Source organism: Phalangium opilio, unplaced genomic scaffold, assembly GCF_054372755.1.
Source record: "Phalangium opilio isolate 3A_F unplaced genomic scaffold, DU_Popi_V2 ptg000217l_1, whole genome shotgun sequence".
NCBI lineage: Eukaryota > Metazoa > Arthropoda > Arachnida > Opiliones > Phalangiidae > Phalangium > Phalangium opilio.
The window spans coordinates 3,857,517-3,884,521 of record NW_028324218.1 but is presented as its reverse complement, the minus strand read 5'-3'; the positions used below and the strand labels follow the sequence as shown (position 1 = coordinate 3,884,521).

General features: G+C 33.5%; 2 protein-coding genes and 1 long non-coding RNA gene across 4 annotated transcripts in view; 1 reads left to right on the top strand and 2 right to left on the bottom strand.

Moving 5' to 3' along the window:
• Nucleotides 1–1,794: 1,794 nt before the first annotated feature.
• On the bottom strand, nucleotides 1,795–9,184 carry LOC149615752 (SEC14-like protein 2). The gene is made up of 11 exons (XM_089857201.1): nucleotides 8,600–9,184; nucleotides 7,749–7,818; nucleotides 7,627–7,670; nucleotides 5,271–5,333; nucleotides 4,927–5,115; nucleotides 4,762–4,840; nucleotides 4,263–4,343; nucleotides 4,101–4,187; nucleotides 3,910–4,019; nucleotides 3,100–3,421; nucleotides 1,795–2,183 (listed from the first exon to the last, which is right to left on the bottom strand). Exons 1-11 carry the CDS (start codon nucleotides 8,651–8,653, stop codon nucleotides 2,062–2,064), a joined length of 1,221 nt encoding a protein of 406 aa, XP_089713327.1. The 5' UTR covers nucleotides 8,654–9,184; the 3' UTR covers nucleotides 1,795–2,061.
• Nucleotides 5,035–27,005, top strand: part of LOC149615750 (uncharacterized) — a 48,609-nt gene continuing 26,638 nt past the window's right edge. Inside the window, exon 1 of one of the 2 annotated variants that reach the window (XM_089857200.1) lies at nucleotides 5,035–5,173. The gene's annotated coding sequence lies outside the window, so the exon portion shown is untranslated. Of the gene's footprint in view, nucleotides 5,174–18,944; nucleotides 19,333–27,005 lie in introns of those variants that run through there. The other variant, XM_089857199.1, reaches the window with a different exon arrangement.
• On the bottom strand, nucleotides 11,083–11,765 carry LOC149615751 (uncharacterized). The gene is made up of 2 exons (XR_016375769.1): nucleotides 11,665–11,765; nucleotides 11,083–11,310 (listed from the first exon to the last, which is right to left on the bottom strand). It is a non-coding gene; the product is annotated as an uncharacterized LOC149615751 (long non-coding RNA).

Below are 27,005 nucleotides of genomic sequence, written 5' to 3'. Positions count from 1 at the left end.
AATGAAGTACGAAGTAGAAGTTGAACATAAAAATAACTTTTAATATCATTAGAAAAGAAATTTCAAAAACACAATAATTTACGCGGAAAAAACATTTAAACTCTTTAGTTAGTTGGACATGTGTTTCCCGTTTTCAAACCTCCCATGAGTCATGACATGACAATGTTTAGAATCATGATTTTTTTATATCTTCTTCAAACAGCAGGCACGTATATTTCCTCATTTAAGGCCATATATTTTACGTTTACTTCCTATATCTTACGCCATTTAAACACTCATGATATGATTGTTGTTTAAAACAATCTACTTAAGTTTAATTTTAGTAGTTCCCCCAACTTTGATGATTCATTGCTAAGCAACGCACGCTAGGCCTTGGTCAATATTTTTTTTTAGCCACAACCCTAACCCTTTGGGTGGGTTTTGATGTGGACTTCGTTTTTTTAGGATAGTTTGATAAATTACTTTTCAAATACACGTATAGTTTAAAGTGATATTGTTTAATTAACAATTAGTGATTTTTAATTGCGGTTTCTTAATGAATTAGTGCCGAGACATTTCTGACATTTTACGTAATTGAATAGAGCTTAATTAGACCTTTAAAACCAGCCCAAATACGTCAAATTTGGACCATAATTAACGAAATTATTAATAATTAATTATAATAAGTTATGATTATTTATTGGTAATTATGTTAATTATGTACCGATTTTGGCGAATTTTAAAGTTATTCAAATATAAAACACAGATGGCGCTAACACCTTAAAAATCTAACGTGCCTAAATTGGACTTTTTTGTTGTTTTTCCCGCCATTTTACAACATTTTTATTATTATTTTTTTTTTTCAAACATTTAAACATTCAGATATGCCATGTTTTTTTTTTATTTTTTTTAAAGTTCTAAATGTGTTTTTTTTTATGGGAAATTTCGTTGTATATATTATCACACCCTTAACAATTTTTTTTTCAAAATATTAACTAGCTTCTAACAATTACAAAAATTTAAAGTTTTGGAAGAACAATTAAATGGAGGCTTATATTACTTAATTAATTAATTAATTAATTAATTAATTAATTAATTATAATTAATGTATTGCTTTATTGCTTGAGTTGTAGGGAACTTTAATAATTAATAATTAATAGTTAATAATTTAACAGCTAACACTACGGATTAAAGTTTTAATTTAAAACATAACAAACGTTATTTAGCACAGATCTTTTATAGTTAGCATTTGTCTTTAAGAAGTTTACTTCGACGACTAAGTTATGAACTTCTTTCAAGCATTTTTTAAAGGGAATGTGACACGTTTTTTTCATTTATGTAAAATATAAATGTCTGACTTTTTCAGTAATTATAAACCCAATTAACATTTAATTAGCACATTAAACAGTATATATTTATATTTAATCTCAAATTCCAATTAAAATTCGGTAAAAAAAATTGTGTCACAAACCCTTTTGAAATAAATGCTAATCGCCATAAAATCAATTTAATTCAATTTAATTTATTACTTATTAATCCGCCTCACTTTTAGTTATTTTATATTATCTCAAAATTTTAACGTCTAAAAATACAAATTTTTAACATCTAAAACACTTTTTTTTTATTATTTCTTAATTTTACGCTAATTGTTTTAAAGCCATTATTTATTTTTTTTTCTTTGCATATCATTATGATTTTTACGTTCACATTTATGATTTTACACGTTTAATGCTAATTAGCCAATTTTGCGTATTATTTATTTTCGTGAAATGAAAACCCAACTTAAAAATTTTAAAAAAATTTAAAATTGCCAATTTTTATTTTTTTTTTTTTTTTGGTACCCTTGCAATGCACTTTTTTATTTATTTTTCTTGTTAGCGTATTTTTTTAAGCGCAAATTAACGAAGCCGCCGCATTTTGCGCATAATTTTTTACGCGCTTAAATATTTTTTTAGTACTTTGTAAGGGTGGCAAATTTATTTAAATTTCGTTTCCGTTTAATTTTAAACTAATTATTTTGGCATTTATTTTTTAATGAAAATTATGAAATGAACAGAGATGAGGTTGTTAAAAAATTAGTTTTTACAATAAATCAGAGGCGCCATCTTCCGGTTTGCTATTGGACTCTGGTGGTGTTACCTGAACTTCATACATGAGTTTTTTGCTACGACACCAGCTGAAACTGTTGTCAAATACCAGGGTATCTGAAAAACATTTATTTAAAACACTCATTAGATTTCATATTTCATTAGTAAAATAATAATAGTAAAAGTTCCAAAAAGTAATGCTAGATGGCGCCTTAGTTCCCCTGATAGTCCCTCCATCTATACGCCCGTTTTTCTGCATGTAATATAGAACCAAACCACGCCTTCCAAGTACTCAAATCAAAGCTAACCACTAGTAGAATCTAAATATCTCCAAATATCAATTAAGATATGCCTCATATGGGCACAAATTAACAAAATTGCAAATACCGCATGGCCATCTACACGCGCGTTTTTCTGTATGTAATATAGAACAAAACCACGCCTTCCAAGTACTCAAATCAAAGCTAACCCCGAGTAGAGTCTAAATATCTCCAAATATCAATTAACATATGCCTCATATTGGCACAAAGTAATAAAATTGCAAATACGGCACCGCCATCTACGCGCCCGTTTTTCTGTATGTAATATACAACCAAACCGTGCCTTCCAAGTACTCAAATCAAAGCTAACCCCGAGTAGAGTCTAAATATCTCCAAATATCAATTAACATATGCCTCATATTGGCACAAAGTAATAAAATTGCAAATACGGCACCGCCATCTACATGCGCGTTTTTCTGTATGTTATATAGAACCAAACCACGCCTTCCAAGTACTCAAATCAAAGCTAACCCCGAGTAGAGTCTAAATATCTCCAAATATCAATTAACATATGCCTCATATTGGCACAAAGTAATAAAATTGCAAATACGACACCGCCATCTACATGCGCGTTTTTCTGTATGTTATATAGAACGAAACTACGCTTTCCAAGTACTCAAATCAAAGCTAATGACAAGTAGAATCTAAATATCTCCACGTATTATTAAAATTATGGCCCATATAGTTGCAAAACCCTAAAAACGAAAACTTACAAATCCCAGTTTTTGGACAGAGTAATGTTCCATCTTCCGGTACCAATTGGCAATTAACTCTTTCGATTGGCATTAATTTGACCACGGAACTGTCCGGTGTTTCGCCGTCCTTTGAATCGGGCATAAAAGTTACGCCGAAACCAATATCGTAATTTTCGGTTTGAAATGTCCAAGTAATTGTTGAACCCGCTTGCTCGACGTGAAGGTCCACTGTAAAGACTCCCTTTTTCTCTATGGTCGTGGTCTGTAAGTCCTGATCGGATGACAGTCTACGACTGGGTGCCATGTAATACGAGCATGGTACGGGACCTCCCATACATATCTGAAATAATCGGACATTGATGGCACCATAAGTTCATAAGATATGTTATGTTCCATAAGTTTGTTTAATTAATATCTGGTCATGACAAACTGAAAGGCTTGTAATGAATTTGAAGTGAGTGAGTGAGGTAGGGGGCATAAATTCGAGGAGGTAAAGCGAGGGAGGGGCCTGGTGAGTGAGGTGGCGCTGCTGTCAAAGGGGGCTTAGTAATGCAGACTAAATAGGAGTGCCTAGATGGAATAGGTCCTAGCTGCAAAATTAATTAACCACCACCGAGTGTACTTCGGACTTCAATTCAATTCTCGCTTCCGTCGTTCTCCTTCTCGAACTAGTTATCTCGAGCTGCTGTAAGTCTCTCAGTAGCATTACGACCAAGTATAGGTAGTGCAAATCATACTTATCATGTAACATATCACTTATAAACTTATGCTCCTATCCATGTTCACACCAGACTTAAAAAAATAATAATTATTTTAAACGTAAATTACTTTCGAAGAACAATGTGGGTTCCCATCAATCTCGTCAATTAAATTGCCACCCCAATGTTGTGGTAGTTCATTTGGGTCAATGTCTTCAAGTAGAGCACCTTTCCAAGTACCTGGTTTAATTAAAATTTGAGATTATTTATTTTTTTTTATTTTTTTTTCGTTGCTATGGCAACTAATTGCAATTAATTTACCTTTACTATAAATATGAATTTTTTTCTTCGTTTCTTCGCCCAAAAATGGCTTGATCATTGCGTAAAATAATGGGTAAACTTTTGGCGCTATTTTTAGTTAAAATATATAATAATTAATTAGTATTGCATCGTAATTAAAATAATTAGGGTGCTTGTTATTACCGTTAATTACAAATGCTTTCTTTAACATTTCGGGGTAGTTGGCTTCGTAAATTTTCAGTATGTTTATAAGTAGATCCAATGCTATATTCAAATTAAGTCAAATTGGTCAAATTGGACCAAAAAGGTGGTTAAACAGGGATAGATTTAATTTTAGATGTAGGAATGGAGAACAGAGTAATCTGGGCGCGCGTCGAAGTCCTGGACCCCCTTCCGCGGGATGGGAGGGGGGTATAAAAGAAGAGGCGGGAGGGTCATAGCGACAGAGGTAAAAAAGGAAATACGTATTTTTCGCCGTCCCCGTCAGCAACGTCATCAAAACGTAGTTTAAGTGAGCAGCCAATAACATAATTTAAACATTTTCGTTATTACGTGTTGTTGGGAGGGGCTCTATACTGGGCTATGAGTCGGACTGAAGTAATTACTAACCGTTCTCCATTCCTACTTCTAAAATTAAATCTATCCCTGACTGTATATAAATTATAAAAGTGTCTTAACATGCCTGGTTTCCACGCTACCATTTTCATGCTGAAATTTTCCATGTCAAATATGCAAGTGTGGGTTTCAATCTGTTTTCCAAGCTGTATTAATTTAATTTAAATAAAACCATATTTAAGTTTAATTATAATAGATTGAATTTAAATTTAATGGATGTGTATTTTAATACCTTTTCAGTTTGTTCCTTCATGTCCTGTTCGGCTTTTTCAAGTCCAAGTATGATGTACTTGAGAATATCGGATTTTTTTGCCGAGTACAGCATGCCCTTAAGGTCGCAATTGCCACCTGGTATGATCCAAACTGGACACCCTTCGCGGTCGTGGCCAAATAGCCCCTGAGGGTAGTACTTCCTCAATACCTACGGAACGGTCAAGTACATTGATGTGTTCAATTTGTGCATCAACCATTTTGGATTGGTGAGTACATTGGATTTTGTTTTATTTTATTTTATGGATTTCTGGGATTTTTGGGGTCAAGTAATGGTGAAGGTATTGTAGTTAAGTATAAGCTTACTTCCGGTGGTTCGAATTCCTCAAGTAAGGAGTCAACTCCGAATTGTTCTCTCCATTTTAGACTCTATTTATAAACAAATATTATTGTTATTTGAATACAACGACAATTTCCCTAATTTAATTGTTTACCACGTACATTTTCCCTAATTTAATTGTTTACCACGTACATTTTCCCTAATTTAATTGTTTACCACGTACATTTTCCCTAAGAACCCATTTACAAAATAAATTTTCCCTGAGAACCCATTTACAACCTACATTTTCCCTGAGAACTCATTTAAAACGAACATTTTCCTTAATAACTCATTTAAAACGAACATTTTCCTTAAGAACTCATTTAAAACGAACATTTTCCTTAAGAACTCATTATAAAGCCTACATTTTCCCTAAGAAACCATTTAAAACGAGCATTTTCCTTAAGAACTCATTATAAAGCCTACATTTTCCCTAAGAAACCATTTAAAACGAATATTTTCCCTAAGAACTAATTTAAAACGAATATTTTCCCTAAGAACTAATTTAAAACGAATATTTCCCTAAGAACTAATTTAAAACGAACATTTTCCCTAGGAACTCATTATAAAACCTACATTTTCCCCAAAAACCCATTTACAACCCACATTTTCCCTAAGAAACCATTTACAACCTACATTTTCCCTAAGAAACAATTTACAAGAAAAAAAAATAATTTTCCCTAGTTTATAATTTACAACGAACCTTTACCCCCCAAGGCAAACATTTATCACCCCAATTAACGAATTAATTATAAATTAATTGATTTATATAACGACCTAAGTAAAAAGGACCTTGTTTCCCCATTAATGGCAATCTGTATAACGAATTTCTTAGACACGACACGTTAATGTTTGTTTTCTTAAGTACTCTTTTTTCCATTGTCTTGGCGTTTCGCGCAAAAAATCAATGCTGCACACGCAACAAACGGTTTACCAAGTCCAGTCTAGGAAGTCCAATACAGCGCTTTATTCCCACCCATAGAAAGACCAAACAGTAATTTTGTTTTTTCTTTATTGCCAAGAAAATCGTTCTTAAATGTTTTTTTTTCTTCTGTTTTCCATTGCGTTTAAAGACCAGTTGCAAAAATGCTTTAATATCGAGTTTCTTGATGTTTTAGTCTAGAGCATTACGCTGTTTTTAACGGTAATTGATATATAATGGTTTTGTTGTTCATGTACCTACTACGTGTTTCATAATTTTAAATGGTTTAAATGGTTTCGTAAGTACGTGGAAAATGGGTTATGGTTTAGGGTAGCTGTGGTTGTTAACCGTGTTGGTTTGAAAGGGTTTTTTGGGGTAATGTGGAATTTGCCTGAAGTTCGTTGTAAAGCTAAATTGTTCCATTTAAATTGGTAACTTTTGGCAATATCGCTTGAACTAGAAACGATAGCGTTTATTATAAACTCGCTAACGATAACTTTCTTCATAATATCGAGTCAACGATAGTAAATCGCGTAAATATCGAGTTAACGATAGTATTTCACGGAAATATCGAGTCAACGATAGTAAATCGCGTAAATATCGAGTTAACGATAGTATTTCACGGAAATATCGAGTCAACGATAGTAAATCGCGTAAATATCGAGTTAACGATAGTAACTCACGTAAATATCGAGTTCACGATAGTAACTCACGTAAATATCGAGTTCACGATAGTAACTCACGTAAATATCGAGTTCACGATAGTAACTCACGTAAATATCGAGTTCACGATAGTAACTCACGTAAATATCGAGTTCACGATAGTAACTCACGTAAATATCGAGTTCACGATAGTAACTCACGTAAATATCGAGTTCACGATAGTAACTCACGTAAATATCGAGTTCACGATAGTAACTCACGTAAATATCGAGTTCACGATAGTAACTCACGTAAATATCGAGTTCACGATAGTAACTCACGTAAATATCGAGTTCACGATAGTAACTCACGTAAATATCGAGTTCACGATAGTAACTCACGTAAATATCGAGTTCACGATAGTAACTCACGTAAATATCGAGTTCACGATAATATCTTACGATAATATCCTACAAAAATATTTCGCAAAAAAAAACTACATAATTTTCGCGTCAATGATTATTTCAAACAGAAATATCGAGTCGACGATAATCTGCCGTAAAATATCGAGTCTACGATAATCTTCCTTAAAAATTTCGCGGCAATGATAATTACAATCGAAATTAACGCGTTAACAATATAATATCCCATAAAAATATCACGTCAGCTTTACAACCTAAGCCTTCGAAAAATTAGAGCACTCTTATCACCTCCCAAAAAATAGCACTCAAAATGCCAGTCTATAAATAACAATGTCAAAGAGACGTCAGTATACTCACGGCTCTCAACATCCCCTCTGCCGCGTCTACATCGAAATTACGTGCTAAAAGACCCCCAGTGTTAATACTTCGAAAACCATTTTATTTTAATTTTTATTTTCAAAATTAAAATCAAGCCTTACCTCTGAGCCACTTCAACAAAAAATAATCATTGTGGCTTGGCCTCAAAATATCGTCTACCCGATTTCGTAGCTGTAATTAGTTTAATTATACCGGAATTAATTACTATTAAATGGCTGCCTTAAAGTATTGAAAATAATTAAAATTAAGTTTTTGATTGAGTAGCTTGGGCGAGAATTGTTTCGTTCCAAGCCACTCAAAGGTTAGAGGAAGCGATTAAAACCGCTCTAGCGGAAGTAACTATAGGAAACGATTCAAATTAATCTAACAATACAGGAAGTAGACAAAAGGGGGGATTGATTTAAATAACCTTTAATATAGGGAATAATTTAAATTGCCCAAATATATAGGAAGTAAATGCGTTAAAATAATTTAAATGGCTTAAAATATAGGAAATACTTTAAATGGCCAAAAATATAGGAAATAAATGCCGTAAAATAATTTAAATGACGTAATATATAGGAAGTAAATGCCGTAAAATAATTTAAATGACTAAAAATATAGGAAATAAATACCGTAAATTAATTTAAATTACCAATAACATGGGAAATAAGTACCGTAAAATAATTTAAATGACCAAAAATATAGGAAATAAAAATTGAAAATAATTTAAATGACCAAAAATATAGGAAATAAATACAGGAAATAATTTAAATGACCAAAAATATAGGAAATAAATACAGGAAATAATTTAAATGACCAATAATATAGGAAATAAATATAGTAAATAATTTAAATGACCTAAAATATGGGAAATAAATATTGAAAATAATTTAAATGACTCTAATAAGCCAAAAAATACGGTACAACATAAAATATTTAACCAAATTTAAAGAAAGAAAAATCATCTCACCGAATCCAATGCAGCCAATTGTTGTTCGGACAAATCACCCACATGTCCGCTCATAATTAATTAATTAATAATTAATTTAATCACAATCAGTTAATCAATTAAATCCGAATTAATACACCTGAACCACGCAAACACAGACAGGTGTGAGATAATTTTACGGCGATGGCTTTGTCTCAATCTCAATCTCAATCTCAAATAATCCTTAGACAATATTTCACCTTTAACGTTTCTCCTTATAATGAGGCTACGCTGTATTGCTGCCTTTTAAGGGGCTTCACTAAATTTCGCTTAAGACTTCTAAATTAACGTTCAGTTTCATTTTAATCGCTATTAAATTAATTGTGAATTGAATACCCCCGGTCCGTTTAATATTATATTATATTTAATTTTCAATGTTCTTGGTTAAAATTTTAAGCGACGTAGGTTTTTGTTGTACCGTTTTCTATTGCGATATGTCTGTTAGTTTGCCCCTAGTGAGGAGACTTCACAACCATGACGCATGCGTATTGCCGTGAAAACCTCTTATTGATTCCAAGGCGTTACTATGTGGGTGTTAAACAAGTTGTCCCGTTTGAAGTAGGGTGGTATGGCCGGCCCTTGTCTTGCGAATTTAAATTAAGCAACCTGTATGAGTATTGATTGCGTATTTGGTTGTTGGTTATATTTGGAGAGGTTACTCTATTGAATGTCTAGTTTCATATGAAAGCATTGGTTTTAGTTTATTATGTTTGGGAAATAAGTTATGAGCATTTATACTTACAAACATTAAATTATTGCAATTTGTTTTTTGGGTTTAGGAAATTAATTTCATTGCCATGGCTATACTTTAATTATGGGGTTCATGATATTTGGTGCAATTACTCTATTGAATGTCTAGTTACATATGAAAGCGTTGATTTTAATTTATCAGTTATGAAACCGAAGTTATAAGCAGTTTAATCTAAAAATGTTTCGATATTTCTGTATTTAAACCGATAATTCAATTGCCATGACCATTGGCAAATCATGGAGTTCATGATACATGGAGCAATTACTGTAGTGAACGCCTAGTTTCTTATGAAACAAGATTTTATTAACTTATAAAGTTACGATCCAAAATAATCCAAAAAACTGTGTTAAGTCTACATATAGCCAAGAGCATCTCATGAAACTTGGAGCAATTACTGTACTAAATCTCTAGTTTCATATAAAACCATAAATTTTAAATTAACCAGCGGTAAACAAAGTTATCTGCTATAGAAACCACTAATTATATATTATTTAACGACAACAAAATTACAGACAGACAGACAGTTGGGACAATTCCATAAGACACCCTTTTGTTTGACCTCAAAATTTAAGATGTATTGAAAAATGGAAGAATGTTCAGTAGTTTTTTTTATTCTTTTTTCATTCCACAAAACCTTCCGTTAAAAATACTGTAATTATGAAGCTAGCGTGATATTGCCTCTCCTGTCCTGTCCTGTCCTGTCTTTTTAATATAAATAATATTCGGGACACGTTCCCTTCAAAATATGGTGTCCTATGTCCTTCGAAATCGGTTGGTAATTCCACTAACTTAATTAGCATAACATCAACATCTCTAGTAGGTTTTAGAAAAATATTTACATAATTCATCATTATCCTTAATGAGGCCCTAATTAAAACATCGAATTAATTAGGATCGAACTTAATTAATATTTTACTTAATTTAATTTAATTATACAGGGTGTTAATTCATTCCAAAAGGAGGGTAATTATAATTTGCCGAAGTACATACAGTGGGTTTCATGGGAATTAAATTAATTTTAACCGTTTTAATTGTTAAAACAATTTATTTCACCACTTCATCTCACCATGAGTTTACTACGAGTGATAACCTACACTTTATTAATATGATTTAAGCTAAGAGATGCGTTAATCTTAACTGCAATCTTAAAGTGGAGCGTCGTCATTTACTGCCCCCGCTATTCAATTTAGTTTGGTGTTTAATGTTGCCTAAATTCCCATGGTACAACTTAGCTAAGTGTTTACCCCTTCTAGTCCAATATTTCCACTCCAAAAGGTGAAAGGTCAAACACCCACGGACTTAGGTTATTGTACTGTCTGTGATTATTTTTGTTTATAGAGTACTGTGAAGTTAAGTTGAATTTTGTAAGGTTAATTCGGGGTTAATTTCAACTTAACTTGGTAGTAAGTGGATTGAAAAATTTAATTTTATTTAATAATTACTTTGGTAATTTAATTTTGATTAATGCAAAATTAATGTTTTAAAATACATTGATAATTGAAGTATTAATTTTTTATTTAATTTATATTAATTTAGTTTAAAACTTCATTTATAGATGGCGCTATGTTCGCCAAATAATCAATTTATAAATCGCAGGCGACACCTCGTGGTTTTAAATGCAATATGAATTTATTTTAACTTAAAATGAATATACAATGCAATACAAATCTCTATTTTTAATGTTTTTGCTTTATAAAAATCACGTTATTGCCATGGATAATTCATCCTAATTGCCATGGATAATTCGAATGTGTTTTTTCGGATCTCGGACATTGGCAACGTCCACTCTTTCCGCAAAATGACCCTCCAACCGTGCAGTCGTTTAGAAAGCAATCTTTGTCCGAGTTGCAATAACACTCGCATTGATTATTGCCATTGCAGAATACTTTATATCTCTTGCAGTCCGCTGGGTTGCAAGCTGCCTCTCCCACAAAACTGCAATCTGCAATATTTGGGCGTTAGATATGGATTCGACAGGAATACATACAGCTACTAGGAATCATTGCGTCCCTTGTTAATTTCTATGCTGGTTTTGTGGGCCGGGCTTGAGAACTTACTATCGCGTTTTTCATTGGTTGGGTAGTAACGCGAGTTCCTAGGCGCGTAAGGTTCAAGGCGCAGCGAGGTAGATTATAAATTCGCCATATATAATGATTAGTCTAGCTAGCTCTTCTCACAAAATCCGCTTAGATACCTTGAGTGAAAATGTCTGGCTACTCAAAGATTCCTAGTAGCTGGTTTTTTTCTTCAAAAATCCTAATTTATAGGCATATTCTTTTCAAAATATTGCACTTACCTTCACCCAATGAGAAAGCTCCAACAACCACAAGCGAAATTATTAGAAAAACTTGCGTAATTCGTGCCATTATAAACACTGATGTTTTTAGTGAAGAGGGCTTAGAGGACAGACCCTTTCGGGACAATTTCCTTTACCAAAATGAAGATCGAAGTATTTAAACCTTTTATTTTGATGAGTTTTATAATTTGTCATAATTTATTCATATTTATTATACATTGTTTCATATTTTTATTTTTTTCTCCAAAATCGGATGAAAACGCCCTGTTTTGTTTGGTTTTATCATTGACAGAATGATTTTACAAAATTCTTTCAATTTCTGTTTATTTTCTATTTGATAAATATTTTATATGCAGGAATGCATAGAGTTAATTGGAATAATTGCGTGTAGTCAGCCATTTTCAATCAATGTATCTAGGGTGGATTTGTGGGAGGAGCTATAGACTAGTCATTATGTATGACAAAATTTTACCAGGGCGAATTTATAATCTATCTCACTGCCTGTTGCACCAGGGTGCGATCGCGTTGCTACCCAACCAATGAAAATATCACAGTTAGAAAGACGCCATCGGATTTATGAGGCCTGACGGAGGGTAGTAAGTTCTCAAGCTCGGTATACCCACAAAACCCGAATACATAGAAATTAACATGGGATATATTTATTGGGGTTCACAATGTTTCCTAGTAGCTGTATTCATTCCTGTTTATTTAAATGAAAATATTAGAGTTCGTGTAATAATAAATACATAATGTACAGGTGTTAATGAACTTCGTGTCGCTGTAAGTTCAAATGTACTTAATTAACACATCTGCGTAATTTTTAAGTTAAAACTAAAGACAAATGTGCATAGAGAAAAAGGAAAGTAAGTAAGCGATTTCCGTTGCAAATACAGAGTGTTTATGATAATTCTGCAGGCATAAATTAAGGGGTATGTTCTTTGGGAAATCAATCTCCATTTTGCACCAAGGGACACTAAATTTTATCAACTCTCTCCTATAACTCGTTCAGTGACATCCCACAATAATTTCTGGTACAACTTTTTAAAAGTTCATAAACGTTTCGTGGGTGCTTTTTAACTAAAATTCAGGGGTGTGATTCTTAAGCTGCCGCTTTTTGTAAGTATAAATTTAAATTCTAGACACGTTTATTTTAATGAATCAAAAGTAACTCCCTAAATTTGAGCTTCACTTCGTGCACTTGTTTTTACGCCTACAATTTAGCCTGGTACCTCGCCCGGTCATTCACTAAAAGCGTGTGTTAAAATTTGTCTATTTTAAGCATGAAATTTAAAACGGCATTTAATAGAGTTATGGTTGATGTAGGAACAAGTATCTGGTACCGTTGGGTAGAGGACGATGTGTGTCATCATACCCTAAAATGGTTTTAACTTAATTGTTAAATTGACAGAGTTATGATGACCCAATGTTAAAAATTATTTGAAATATTTTAAATCTTAATTTGCCGGTGATCCAATTAATGCAGGCCAAAGTTCTTGGTACCATTAGATAGAGGACAATTCCTTCTATTACACCCTGAAAAGGTTTTACCTTAATTGTTTAATTGCCAGAGTTATGCTATGACCCAAAGTTGAAAATAATTTGAAATATTTTAAATCTTAATTTGCCGGTGATCAAATTGATTTAGACCTAAGGTCTTGGTACTATTGGATAGAGGACAGTTCCCTCTATCACACCATGAAAGGGTTTTATCTCAATTGTTTAATTGCCAGAGTTATGGTATGACCCAAAGTTAAAAATAATTTGAATTATTTTAAATCTAAATTTGCCGTTGATCAAATTAATTTAGACCTTAGTTCTTGGTACCGTTGTATAGACAACAATTCATTCTATCACATCCTGAAAGCATTTTACTATATCTTTAAAACTCGCAGAGTTCTGACGTTCTAAACTTTGTTTACCATCGACTTCCTAAACTTACAATTTTGAAATCAACTAATCCCATATTACACTCCATTATCCCTAGAGATAAAACCATAGACGTTCTAACTTCTTACCCTTGATCTAAATTCTTCTAGAAAACGAAATTATTACAATTTTACGTCATTTAAAAAAATGCAAACCACCCACCTAAGTTACCAACACTAGGCATTGAAATAATAAGAATAATACGAAGCGCAAATGTCACTTAACTATAACCATAACTGAATTAGGACATTGAATAAGAAAGAATTACCTCCAGTTGGTTTTTGTCGATCCTGTTTTGTTACGAAATTGCATGGCCATGAAATTCGATATGGGAATCTACTATTCTATTTATTTTAAAGTTTAGTTTAAGCAAGAAGTGATATCTAGTTTATTAGGGAGAAGGTATAAGATGCCTCCTAAGTATTCGTGCGCCATAGTCCCAGTCCCCCTTTCAAAATTCAAGGGGGGGGCGTAAAAGGAAGTGCCGGGCTATTTCGCCTCCTCTCCTCAGTCGGAAAATATAACTGTAATTTTTTATCATTCGCGTCGCGCTGACGTGAGCGAGTTTTCAAGAACCAATCAGATGCTGGTTGTTGTAATTTAGAGGCCGCGGGGATTAACTCCGGACACGTCTACGTTTGGACTGGAGATAAAGCTGCATAGAAATGTGGCGAATTTATAATACCTTCTCCCTAGTAAACTAGATATCGCTTCTTGGTTTAAGCTTAAGGTAATTTGAAATGATTATAGAGTATGTATACTTGTTCTACAGCTATTTAGAGAAAGTGGTTCAAGAACTGTCATTTAAAACAGAACCATATTTCCCTTTTTATGTATTTTTTTATTTTCTTTTCCAAAACTTCAGGGTTGGTTAATTTATTTCATTTGATTGTAGATAATCATAGTGTTTAAATTTCTACGTTCTGTTTTTATTTTATTATATTCGGTTTCAAAGGATTGTTATATGGCGTATTAAGAATACATACAGATTATTGGAATCATTTTGTGTTGTTAGGAATTTTCACTCGATGTATCTAGGCGAATTTTGTGGGAGGAGCTAGCCTAACTTTTATGTATGACCAATTTTACCTCGAGTATTTGTAATCTATCACCTTGCGCTTACGCCTAGGAACTCGCGTTACAATCTAACCAATGAAAAAATCACAGTTAGAAAGACGCCATCAGAATTATTTTGAGGCGTGACGTGATAGATAGTAAGTTCTAAAGCCCCGCCCACAAATCCCGAATTCATAGAAGTTAACATGGGCGATATATGGGTACACAATAATTCTTAGTAGCTGTATGCATCCTTGATTATGTTTATATTAAAGCTGCAAATTATTACCCAACTTGTAAATCAAATTAACATTCACTCGTTTTCACTCAAAACTCTATTGTTATTATTAAAAACAAACCAAGAAATGAATGTTTATTCTAAACAACAAATATTTAACTTTAAATTTAGTATTTTTAAGAAATAATTTTTTTTTCGTTTTGAAAAATTTCACTCTGTTCACAATGCGGAAATAATAAAATACTTATTATAGTTTATGACCTGTCCGTTAGGGTGCGCTTACAGTTATTCTATGCCATACCTTTCATGCCTTAATTTAAAAAAAAACTAAAAAAAAAAAAAATATATAACAGTCAAAATCGGTTTCGCATGAATGGAGCAAACGTACAGAGACCACAAAACCTAAGCGACGACTTACTACTTGAACCCAATTTACTATCGCCCCGTTTAACGTTACCTCTAATAAGGGGTGTCGGTAACGATATAATGGAACAGTAAAGGCAATTATCGAAAGTTCGTTAGTGAAAGTGGGACATTTTTCTAAAATTGTTTTTGTGTTTTGTTTTGTATTTTGTATTTTGTAAACTGTACCGTTTCGAATTTACTTTTCTCGTATGGTTTATTTACTCTGGAAGGATGGAGGTGACATGGAGAAGCACTGTCTCCATGCTATGCTACTATGAACTTTCTCGTGACGTCACACACTCCTATCTCTCAACTCGGTTTTGGCGACCATATTGAAAGTTGTCATATAATTTAGACTGCCAATATTGACGTCACGTTCTAGTAGCTCCTCCCCTATTAGTACCACTCTATACCTATAACGCAGTATCCGCACCCCCATCTATGGAACGACAAAGAAGTCATCCGAGTTTCCTCAGTGGCGTTTGTTTTGGTAGGGTGGTCTTAAAAATAGAAGCTACTTCGTAAGAACTACCTTAGACTTTTTTAAATGGCGCTAGGTGGCAGTACCAAACAATCCCATGCACCAAAGGTAGGGGGCGTACACGAGGTACTATGAGAGCTGCGCATGGCCCCTGAAAACATTACTACTCCATCGCATCTCTTTCCTCCAAGGTTTACTCTACTCTGGTTTGAAATTATTTGTCTTTCGGTTTTGATTTAGGTTTGAAATTAATTAATTAATATGGTTTAAATAATTATGACTGGCCGTTACGTTTAAAACTTTGGTCACGTGTGTAGTTATTAACTTTCACTTTGAAAGGTATCGATCGACGAAAGGTTTTTCCGCGTATTTTTTCCCATGCCGGCCTTTTAAGGCTTTTGACGTATTAGTGACTTTCAAACAGGTTGTACGAGATTTTCGGTTCAGGGGAAAATATATCCTATGAAAAACATTAACATGTACAAAAATGGGCCAAGCCTCGCCTCGTGACCTCTCCGCCGTAAAACGTTCTGAGATCCCATGTAGAGCCAAGTCTGCCTTTTGTTCTCATTCAATCGCCAATTGAACAATTATGTTATAAATTAAGTCCTTTTCCTAATTAATAACCAATATTCTTTGACTCTATCATTATTATACATCTTTGTTCGTATCAAAAATATCGTGACTTGGCAATCGCAGGTAAGTAATATTAAAAGGAAGTCGAGGGGATATTCACTAAATCGTTGCCTATTTTAAAATAATCGAATGGGATGACCTGCTCTTGCCAAGTCACGATATTTTTGATACGAACAAAGATGTATAATAATGATAGAGTCAAAGAATATTGGTTATTAATTAGGAAAAGGACTTAATTTATAACATAATTGTTCAATTGGCGATTGAATGAGAACAAAAGGCAGACTTGGCTCTACATGGGATCTCAGAACGTTTTACGGCGGAGAGGTCACGAGGCGAGGCTTGGCCCATTTTTGTACATGTTAATGTTTTTCATAGGATCTCACTTCTTTTTGTAGACCCTCGGTAGTTATATTAAAACAAGACCCTCTCGTTGTACTTCGTTTGCCAATGTAATCGCTAACGTTTGTCCTTATTTACGCTGAATTACCCCTTTCGACCCGCAGAGAATATGTAATAAAGATTGTACGCGATATCCTAATATAAGAATGTAGCATCAGTTACAACTTTCGGTTAACTTTGGACCATTACGTCCTTTCATCAAGAACACACACTATTTCTGTTGAAAAGACGGCAGCGCCATCTAGTTTTAAAATTAAGAACTAAAGAACAATTTTATAAAAATTTCGGGATGTTTTAATTTTTCTGTGCTTTATAAAATAAATTAAAACTAAATCCTGAATTTTAAGTTTCTATCTACCCTAGAAGTACCTTAGAATTTTGATGATCGGTGAGTGAGTGAGTGAGTGACAAAATAAGGTAAATTTCACCTTCGATATATCGAAAAGTATATAGGGTAGGAACTTGAAATTTGGAAACTATAGCTAGGATTGACAGTCCTCGCGGCAAGCAAAATTTCAGACCTTTACCTGTACCCATCACGAAGTTACAGTGGGCTTAAAAGTGCCACGAGTTGCTTCGAGAAAAGGATGTCAGTGCTCGACTTGGCTGGGAGCACTGCCGTGCTCCCAGATATTACTCCCCCCGTATCGTTATTCCTTTGCTTACCCCCTTAAGTTTAAATTATTTCGAAGGCTTGTTCGTATATGATAATGTTTGGCTGTTGAATTGTAATTGATGGTGCTCACAGAGTGATAGTGTTGATGTGTAACTATCACGGAGTGTCAGTTCGTGTCCGAGGGTATTGAAGAGTGCCCCAAAGTCTCAAAGGTTATCGAATAGTGTCCCTAAATGTCGAAGGGTGTCCCCGAGCATTCTTGGGTATCAATGATTGTTTCTGAGCATTCTGGGGTACAAATGAGTGTTTCTGAGTATCCTTGGGTATCAATATGTATCCCATTGGTGTTTCTGAGTATCCTTGGGTATCAATATGTATCCCATTGGTGTCCCTGAGTATCCTTGGGTATCAATATGTATCCCATTGGTGTCCCTGAGTATCCTTGGGTATCAATATGTATCCCATTGGTGTCCCTGAGTATCCTTGGGTATCAATATGTATCCCATTGGTGTCCCTGAGTATCCTTGGGTATCTATAAGTATCTATAAGTATCCCATTGGTGTCCCTGAGTATCCTTGGGTATCTATAAGTATCCCATTGGTGTCCCTGGGTATCCTTGGGTATTAATAAGTATCCCATTGGTGTCCCTGGGTATCCTTGGGTATTAATAAGTATCCCATTGGTGTCCCTGAGTATCCTTGGGTATTAATAAGTATCCCATTGGTGTCCCTGAGTATCCTTGGGTATCAATAGGTATCCCATTGGTGTCCCTGAGTTGTAGTATCCTTGGGTATCAATGACTGTCCCTTGGGTAGTATCCTCGGTTATCATTGTCTCCTTGGTGTCCCTGAGTAGTATCCTTGGGTATCAATGACTGTTCCTTGGGTAGTATCCTCGGTTATCATAGTCTCCTTGGTGTCCCTGAGTAGTATCCTTGCCATCCTTGGGTATCAACGAGTGTCTCCTTGGTGTTCCTGAGTAGTATCCTTGGGTATCAACGAGTGTCCCCTTGGTTTCCCTAAGTAGTGTCCTTGGATATCAATGAGTGTCACTGAGTTATATCTTTGGGGTAAAATGAGTGTCCCCTTTGTGTCCTTGAGTAGTATCGTTGGGTATCAAAGAATGGAATCAGTAAGCCCCCAATTCAATTGATACCAGACATTCAAATCCACACGCAAATGCGAACTCAACTCCGAGTATCCATCTGACGTCACACACAGACTTCTAGCGGCGCACTGCTGTAATGTAACTCATTTTGATTGTTGAACGATAGGATACGATACCTAGTTGGTTAAAAATGAGGAGGAGGATTGGGGCGTACGGGAGGGGGGTAGTTAAAAACACTACGTAATAACTTGATGGGGGTTTATAGTTTTTTGAATGTGTGGGATTTCTTTCTCTCTCCTCCCAATCGCCGCCAAACCAAAAGCTGAATACTTTTTTTTTTCTCCCGGCGAAATCTAGGTGGGCAGCTTTTTTACCTGTTGCTTGTTTTACCTCTTCGCGGTATTCAACATCGCAGTCACTTTCAAAATCCAGATCGGGAGGGATTGTGCAAATTGTGCAGCAAAACTGCTGTTAGATATAGCGGTGGTGTTTTAGAAACATAGCCGGTTTAGTTTCGTTTCGTTGGAGCCTTGGAGGACACCGTGATTTGTTATTCCATTTTATTATTTTTTTTTTTTAATATATTTTATCTCCGTTCTGCTACAGTTAATTTCGCAGCGTTTCATTTCGGATTTATTGCGAACGTGAGCTAAGGACTAAACGTATTTTTTGAGTTAGGAACGGTTTTTTTTTAATTCTAAAATAATTTAACTAACTGTGATTGGCGACGTTTTGAAGTGATTATTGAAGAAGTTAAACGAACGGACTTTTTGCAGCAATATTTGGATTACATTATTTGATGTAAGTTGTTTGGAGGGGTTTTTATTTGGATTTTTTGGTTTTTGGTTGAAGGGTTGGGTAATGGAAGATGTTTGGTTTAATTGTCAGAGGATAGCGTTATGGAGAAATCGGTTAAGATTTTAAACTGTAGGCCTATTAGAATTGTTGAAAGATTTCGCAGTAATATGCTCTAGAATTGATGAAAGATTTCGCAGTAATATGCTCTAGAATTGATGAAAGATTTTGCAGTAAAATTTTGTAGAATTGTTTGAAAGATTTTGCAGTAAAATTTTGTAGAATTGTTTGAAAGATTTTGCAGTAAAATTTTGTAGAATTGTTTGAAATATTTCGCAGTAAAATTTTGTAGAATTGTTTGAAATATTTCGCAGTAAAATTTTGTAGAATTGTTTGAAATATTTCGCAGTAAAATTTTGTAGAATTGTTTGAAATATTTCGCAGTAAAATTTTGTAGAATTGTTTGAAATATTTCGCAGTAAAATTTTGTAGAATTGTTTGAAATATTTCGCAGTAAAATTTTGTAGAATTGTTTGAAATATTTCGCAGTAAAATTTTGTAGAATTGTTTGAAATATTTCGCAGTAAAATTTTGTAGAATTGTTTGAAATATTTCGCAGTAAAATTTTGTAGAATTGTTTGAAAGATTTCGCAGTAAAATTTTGTAGAATTGTTTGAAATATTTCGCAGTAAAATTCTCTAGAATTGTTGAGCATTTCGCAGTAAAATTCTCTAGAATTGTTGAGCATTTTGCAGTAAAATGCTCTAGAATTGTTGAGCATTTCGCAGTAAAATATGCTAGAATTGTAGAAAACTGCAGTTGCTGAACTGTAGAAAAATTGCGCAGTAAAATAATCCAGAATTGTAGAAAAACTGCACAGTTAAATACGAAAATTCTAGCATTAAAATATTCTACAATTGTAGAAAGATTGTGGCAGTAAAATAGTGAAGAATTGTTGAAAAACAGTTATTAATTGAAAGACCTTTATGAAAAATTATCATTGTCGAAAATAGTACACAAATTTTTATGTCCAAAATTGCTCTGCCATTTAACATTCAAAGTTTCGTTGCTCTACCTAGGCCTTACTCTTTTTGAAGTTGAGTCTACCCACGATGTTATAATACATCTTAAATTGAGTAAAGTATGTGGTAAGGCATTTATAACAATCTTGAGTCATCAACAACCGGTTCTATTCAAAATTTAATGAACACGCGGTGCAAAAAAATTATGTAAATACAACTTTAATTTGACCTTTACTTATAAAGACAGGTGTATTTCTAAAAAGCAGTCATACTTTGCTTTTAACCTATTACCAACCACCGACGACCAAAAAGGGTTTGAATGTTCATTTTTCTTTTTCAAGTCGCGTTGTAGCGCTCTTTTTAACAAAATTGAACTCTGACCTTGAATTTTCTTTTCTTTTTATTTTTTTGGCTTAAGTTTTAATCTTTTTTGCGCGCGTTGCCTTAAAGGGAATATGAAATAATTTTTGCAATTTTGGAAATTTCTTAGAATGAATTTAGCTCGGACATTTTTGGGCAAAATCATTATGAAACAGCAAAATTATGAACTGAGACATTTGCTCAAAATCATGAACTAGGCTCTGGAATTTGCTCAAAATCATGAACTAGGCTCTGGAATTTGCTCAAAATCATGAACTAGGCTCTGGAATTTGCTCAAAATCATGAACTAGGCTCTGGAATTTGCTTAAAATCATGAACTAGGCTCTGGAATTTGCTCAAAATCATGAACTAGGCTCTGGAATTTGCTTAAAATCATGAACTAGGCTCTGGAATTTGCTCAAAATCATGAACTAGGCTTAGACATTTTCTGAAAATCATGAACTAGGCTTAGACATTTTCTGAAAATCATGAACACTAGGCTTAGACATTTTCTGAAAATCATGAACACTAGGCTTAGACATTTTCTGAAAATCATGAACTAGGCTTAGACATTTTCTGAAAATCATGAACTAGGCTTAGACATTTTCTGAAAATCATGAACACTAGGCTTAGACATTTTCTGAAAATCATGAACACTAGGCTTAGACATTTTCTGAAAATCATGAACACTAGGCTTAGACATTTTCTGAAAATCATGAACACTAGGCTTAGACATTTTCTGAAAATCATGAACACTAGGCTTAGACATTTTCTGAAAATCATGAACACTAGGCTTAGACATTTTCTGAAAATCATGAACACTAGGCTTAGACATTTTCTGAAAATCATGAACACTAGGCTTAGACATTTTCTGAAAATCATGAACACTAGGCTTAGACATTTTCTGAAAATCATGAACACTAGGCTTAGACATTTTCTGAAAATCATGAACACTAGGCTTAGACATTTTCTGAAAATCATGAACACTAGGCTTAGACATTTGCGCAAAATCATGAACACTAGGCTTAGACATTTGCGCAAAATCATGAACACTAGGCTTAGACATTTGCGCAAAATCATGAACACTAGGCTTAGACATTTGCGCAAAATCACGAATTAGACTTAGATAATTGCGCAAAATCACGAACTAGGCTTAGTTAATTGCGCAAAATCACGAATTAGGCTTAGATAATTGCGCAAAATCACGAATTAGGCTTAGATAATTGCTCGAAATCACGAACTAGGCTTAGATAATTGCTCGAAATCATGAATTAGGCTTCAACAACTGCGCAAAATCTTTGCGATGAACTAGGCTTACCACCTTTTTCAAATTAGGCTTAGCAGACGGACTTTGGCCAATTCAATTTCCCTTTAAGCCTTGGCGATTTTCTGCTTAACGCGGATCTGGCGAGTGTTTTGTTATAAAAATGATCGCAAATTACGGCTTTGGCCAAAGTCACGACTCTTATAAAGTATACGAGCGAAGCATTTTTAAGTTGTTAGACAAATCTGCAGGCCGTCGCGAACCTTTTTAAAATACTCCATACAATATACATGTTCTTTCTTTTTATTACGATAAATTGTTCTTAGAGTGTATTATTCTTTATTATTATAAGAAAGGATTGGCCACAAAACTAAGACTCTTTACGGTTTTCTTATTTTTATTATTTTTTATGGAGTCCAGACTGTTAAAGACGGTTTTAAAATTGAGCTGAGAATTTTGGTCTTTTGGGATTAATTTAATATACGGTTTTGAAATGGAATGGCTGGATTAAAACTGACCGTGACTTTCAAAAATGTCTTAAGCTTTTAAGTACTGGAAATATGTTCTGTGAGGTCTGATTTTGTCAAATGGTTGCAGACTGCTAACATTTTGAGAGAATTTGATAAAACAGTGTTAAGGTTCAAGTGCAAGTGGCCAATGAGTGTTTAGGTTCATGTGAAAGTAACCAATGAGGTGTTTAAGTTCATATGAAGGTGACCTATGAGGTGTTTAGGTTAATTTGAAAGTGGCCAATGAGGTGTTTAGGTTAATTTGAAAGTGGCCAATGAGGTGTTTAGGTTAATTTGAAAGTGGCCAATGAGGTGTTTAGGTTCATGTGAAAGTGGCCAATGAGGTGTTTAGGTTCATGTGAAAGTGGCCAATTAGGTGTTAAGTTCATGTGAAGGTGACCTATGAGGTGTTTAGGTTCATGTGAAGGTGACCTATGAGGTGTTTAAGTTCATGTGAAGGTGACCTATGAGGTGTTTAGGTTCATTTGAAAGTGGCCAATTAGGTGTTTAGCTCTGAGAAAATTAGCCAATGAGTCTTTAGCCTTTGAGAAAATTATCCAATGAACGTTTAGGCTCTGAGACAATTAGCCAATTAGCCAATGAGCGTTTAGGCTCTGGGAAAATTAGCCAAAAACAATTACTCAAACTACTCACTGAAAACCCTGATTGAAATTAAACACCACTAATTAAAGATAAACATAATTAATTTAAACCTAGAAAAAATTAAAATCAAAAAAAGTAAAAAAGGCGTTAAAATTTAAATAAATAAATAAACAATAAACAAAATTTAAACCCACAACAAAACACAATCGGGCCGAGACTGAAAAAACCCCAAAAAATAATAATTAATATTAATAAATCATCATTCCCAATTATAATTAATCACCCCAAATTGTCCTAAATACAATAAAAAATAGTGGGAGAGAAAAAACAACAGAAAAACAAAACCTCCAACGGAAAATTCTCACACAACTTTCTCTGTCTAAAAGCACGAGTGAAGTTATAAGGTATAGCCGGGTCAAACCAGGATGAAATTTTATAGTAAAAAACGGCATAAATTATTTATTTGAATCGACTATAGCTAGCCAGCCAGCTAGCTAGGTGTATGGCCTATTTAATTTGAACCGAGGGTTTTATTGAAAACCTGTAATTTGTGTGGTTGGCACTAGTTACATTTTTTTTTATTTTTTACCGTCGTCGGAATTTCCTGTATAGTGGTCTGCCGTTATCTGCTACAGACCGAACCGGAAAGTGAAAATTTACCTGTCCTATAGAATGTAGTACTGTGTATAGTGTCTTGCATTATTTTATTTATTTTTTATTATTTTTTAATATGAATTATAACATTGTGCGTTGGTGACAGGCTCTGTATCTGTATTGTATAGTCATTGTTCGTAGGATAACCTTGTACGAAACCAGTATAACTTTAAATAATATATTAGTGAAATGACTGGATATATTTTTGGGGACGATTATGATGTGTGTGTGGGGTTTTGATAGAGTGTTCTCAAAATTACGAAGCGAATTTTAAACTCTATTTTTTTTATGATTTATTGTTGCTAGGTGTATTTGGTGGGATTTGCTCTGAATTTAAACACTTGGCTTTGAACCTTAACAGTCATTGGGTACTTTGATCCGAGCCTACACTCTTATTGGGTACTTTGATATGAGTCTCAATATTCATTGGGTACTTCGATTTGAGCCTAAGCACTTATTGGCTACTTTGATTTGAGCCTAAACACTAATTGGCTACTTCGATTTGAGCCTAAACACTAATTGGCTACTTCGATTTGAGCCTAAACACTTATTGGCTACTTCGATTTGAGCCTAAACACTTATTGGCTACTTCGATTTGAGCCTAAACACTTATTGGGTACTTTAATTTAAGCCTAAACATTCATTGGGTAGTTTCTTTATAGACTAAACTCTTATTGGGTACTTTCATATGAATCTAAATCACCATTGGCTAGTTATCTCTGCATCTTAACACTCATTGGCTACTTTGTTAAAAATTTAAACATTCAAATCCCTTCATAGGCAAAGCTTAGATTATTATTATTATTATTATTATTGCAATCTCAATTTCTTCAACCATTGACTATTTTGACTGAACGTGAAATCTCAATCTTCAAAAGATGAAACGCTTTTCGAATGCGTCAAGGGTTTCTAAAAACCCTTCTAAATATCATCAGATAAGCTACCTAACATAATATCCATCCATATCTGACCATCCAGAAACTTTGAAAACGCTACCTTTAAGTTGATGCGTCAAGCCACAAGAACTTTAACTTATCAGATCATAATATCCTAAACTCGACCTATAACAAATGATCGTAAAATTGTGATTTATTTTACATTGTAACGGCACACGTTGTAAATTCTCATAGATCCTTATACAACTTAATATAAGGCAACTGCCAATACTCAGTGAACCAGGAAACAAACTAATTCATAGCCTAAAGCTGAAAGAAAACATTTTTACTCAAATTTTTGTAAAGAAATTCTTTTGAACCATTATAATCTTCGGTGTTCGACTTTTGACAAAAGGTTTTTGGGATAAATTAAGATACCATACCTGATTTTTCTGTTTGAAGTTAGAAGTTTGTAAATTGAAGTAAGTTTATAAGTATGATATGCACTACCTATACGATTCGTAATGCTACTGAGAGACTTACAGCAGCTCGAGATAACTAGTTCGAGAAGGAGAACGAGGGGGAGCGAATTAAATTGAAGTCCTAAGTACACTCGGTGGTGGTTAATTAATTTTGCAGCTAGGACCTATTCCATCTAGGCCCTATTTAGTCAGCATTACTAAGCCCCCTTTGACAGCAGCGCCCCATTCACTCACCAGGCCTCCCTCGCTTTACCTTCTCGAATCTATGGCCTACCTCACTCACTCATTCACTTCAAAATTACAAGCCTTTAATTCAGGCTTATGAACTTATGTTACTGTTTAATTTGTAAAAATGGAATGGGCCATATCTCGTTGGTTGTTTTTCAAGTATTACTTCGAGTGATGAATATCTTTTAATGTATAATGAATATGTAATAAGTGGTTTCGAAGTTTCCTTTTTTCAACGCGCTAACTTTAAACAGACAAAAGGGCAAAACAAGTCAGGTTTAAAGTAATTTACAGAAAAAAAAAATAAATTCCACTTTTATTTTTAGAACTTTATTGAAATGGAACTTGGGTTTTCGTTTTTTCGTTTTTAACTTAATGGGAGTTCCTGTAAATATATTAATATTTTTCATTTAACATAATTAGCTGTTTATTTATTGGATTGAGTTTTACGGAAACTATAATTAGTTTTTTTTGGGTTTATGGGGTTCAAAAGGTCGTGAAAGTATATATATAATTTTTTAAATTGAGTTAGGTAGCTATAGAAATTAAAAATAAATTTTATTGTTAAGTTTTTAATTTATTTTATTTATTATTTTTATTTATTTTATTATTTATTTATTTATTATTTTATTATTATTATTAATTATTATTATTAATTATTATTATTTCATTATTATTTCTTTATTATTTATTTTATTTTTTAATTAATTTATAATTTTAATTTATTTATAATTATTATTTTATTATCTATGTTTTAATGATTTTTAATTAAGCTTGCGCGTGAATTAAATGATTTTTAATTAAGCTTGCGCGTGAATTAAATGATTTTTAATTAAGCTTGCGCGTGAATTAAATGATTTTTAATTAAGCTTGCGCGTGAATTAAATGATTTTTAATTAAGCTTGCGCGTGAATTAAATGATTTTTAATTAAGCTTGCGCGTGAATTAAATGATTTTTAATTAAGCTTGCGCGTGAATTAAATGATTTTTTATTAAACTTGCGCGTGAATTAAATGATTTTTTATTAAACTTGCGCGTGAATTAAATGATTTTTTATTAAACTTGCGCGTGAATTTACTGAATTAAATGATTTTTAATGAACTTGCGCGTGAATTTACTGAATTAAATGATTTTTAATAAACTTGCGCGTGAATTTACTGAATTAAATGATTTTTAATAAAATTTTCACGTAAATTAAATGTTTTTTTAGAAAATAACACCCTATACCAAATCCCACCCTCACAGTACACAGGTTAGTTGCACAACCTACAAAAAATATTACCAAACTTTAAACACCTTCGAAATACAATTTCATCACCGCTGTTAAAAATTATTACGAAGTTACGGAACTAACACAATCAATATTTACAGGTATTTACGAAACCCCTCTCGCTCGCTTCCTGCCACTCGACTTTGAACAACCTTAAAAGGGACCGCGTAACTCCACCCTAAAACCAGTTTTCCAATAAGAAATTAATCCCCTTTTAACCTTGCAAATCGATAAATCCCTATACAGGGTGTAATAAAGAGAGTTGTGCCAAATTCGGAATCAATCTCGAGTCGAAAATGTTCTATACATCTATACTTCTATCCTTGCATCCCATTGCATGATTGTACTTCGGCAAACTATAAATACCCGCGTCTCTATTTGTAATGAACACCCTGTACATTTGTTTCGAACT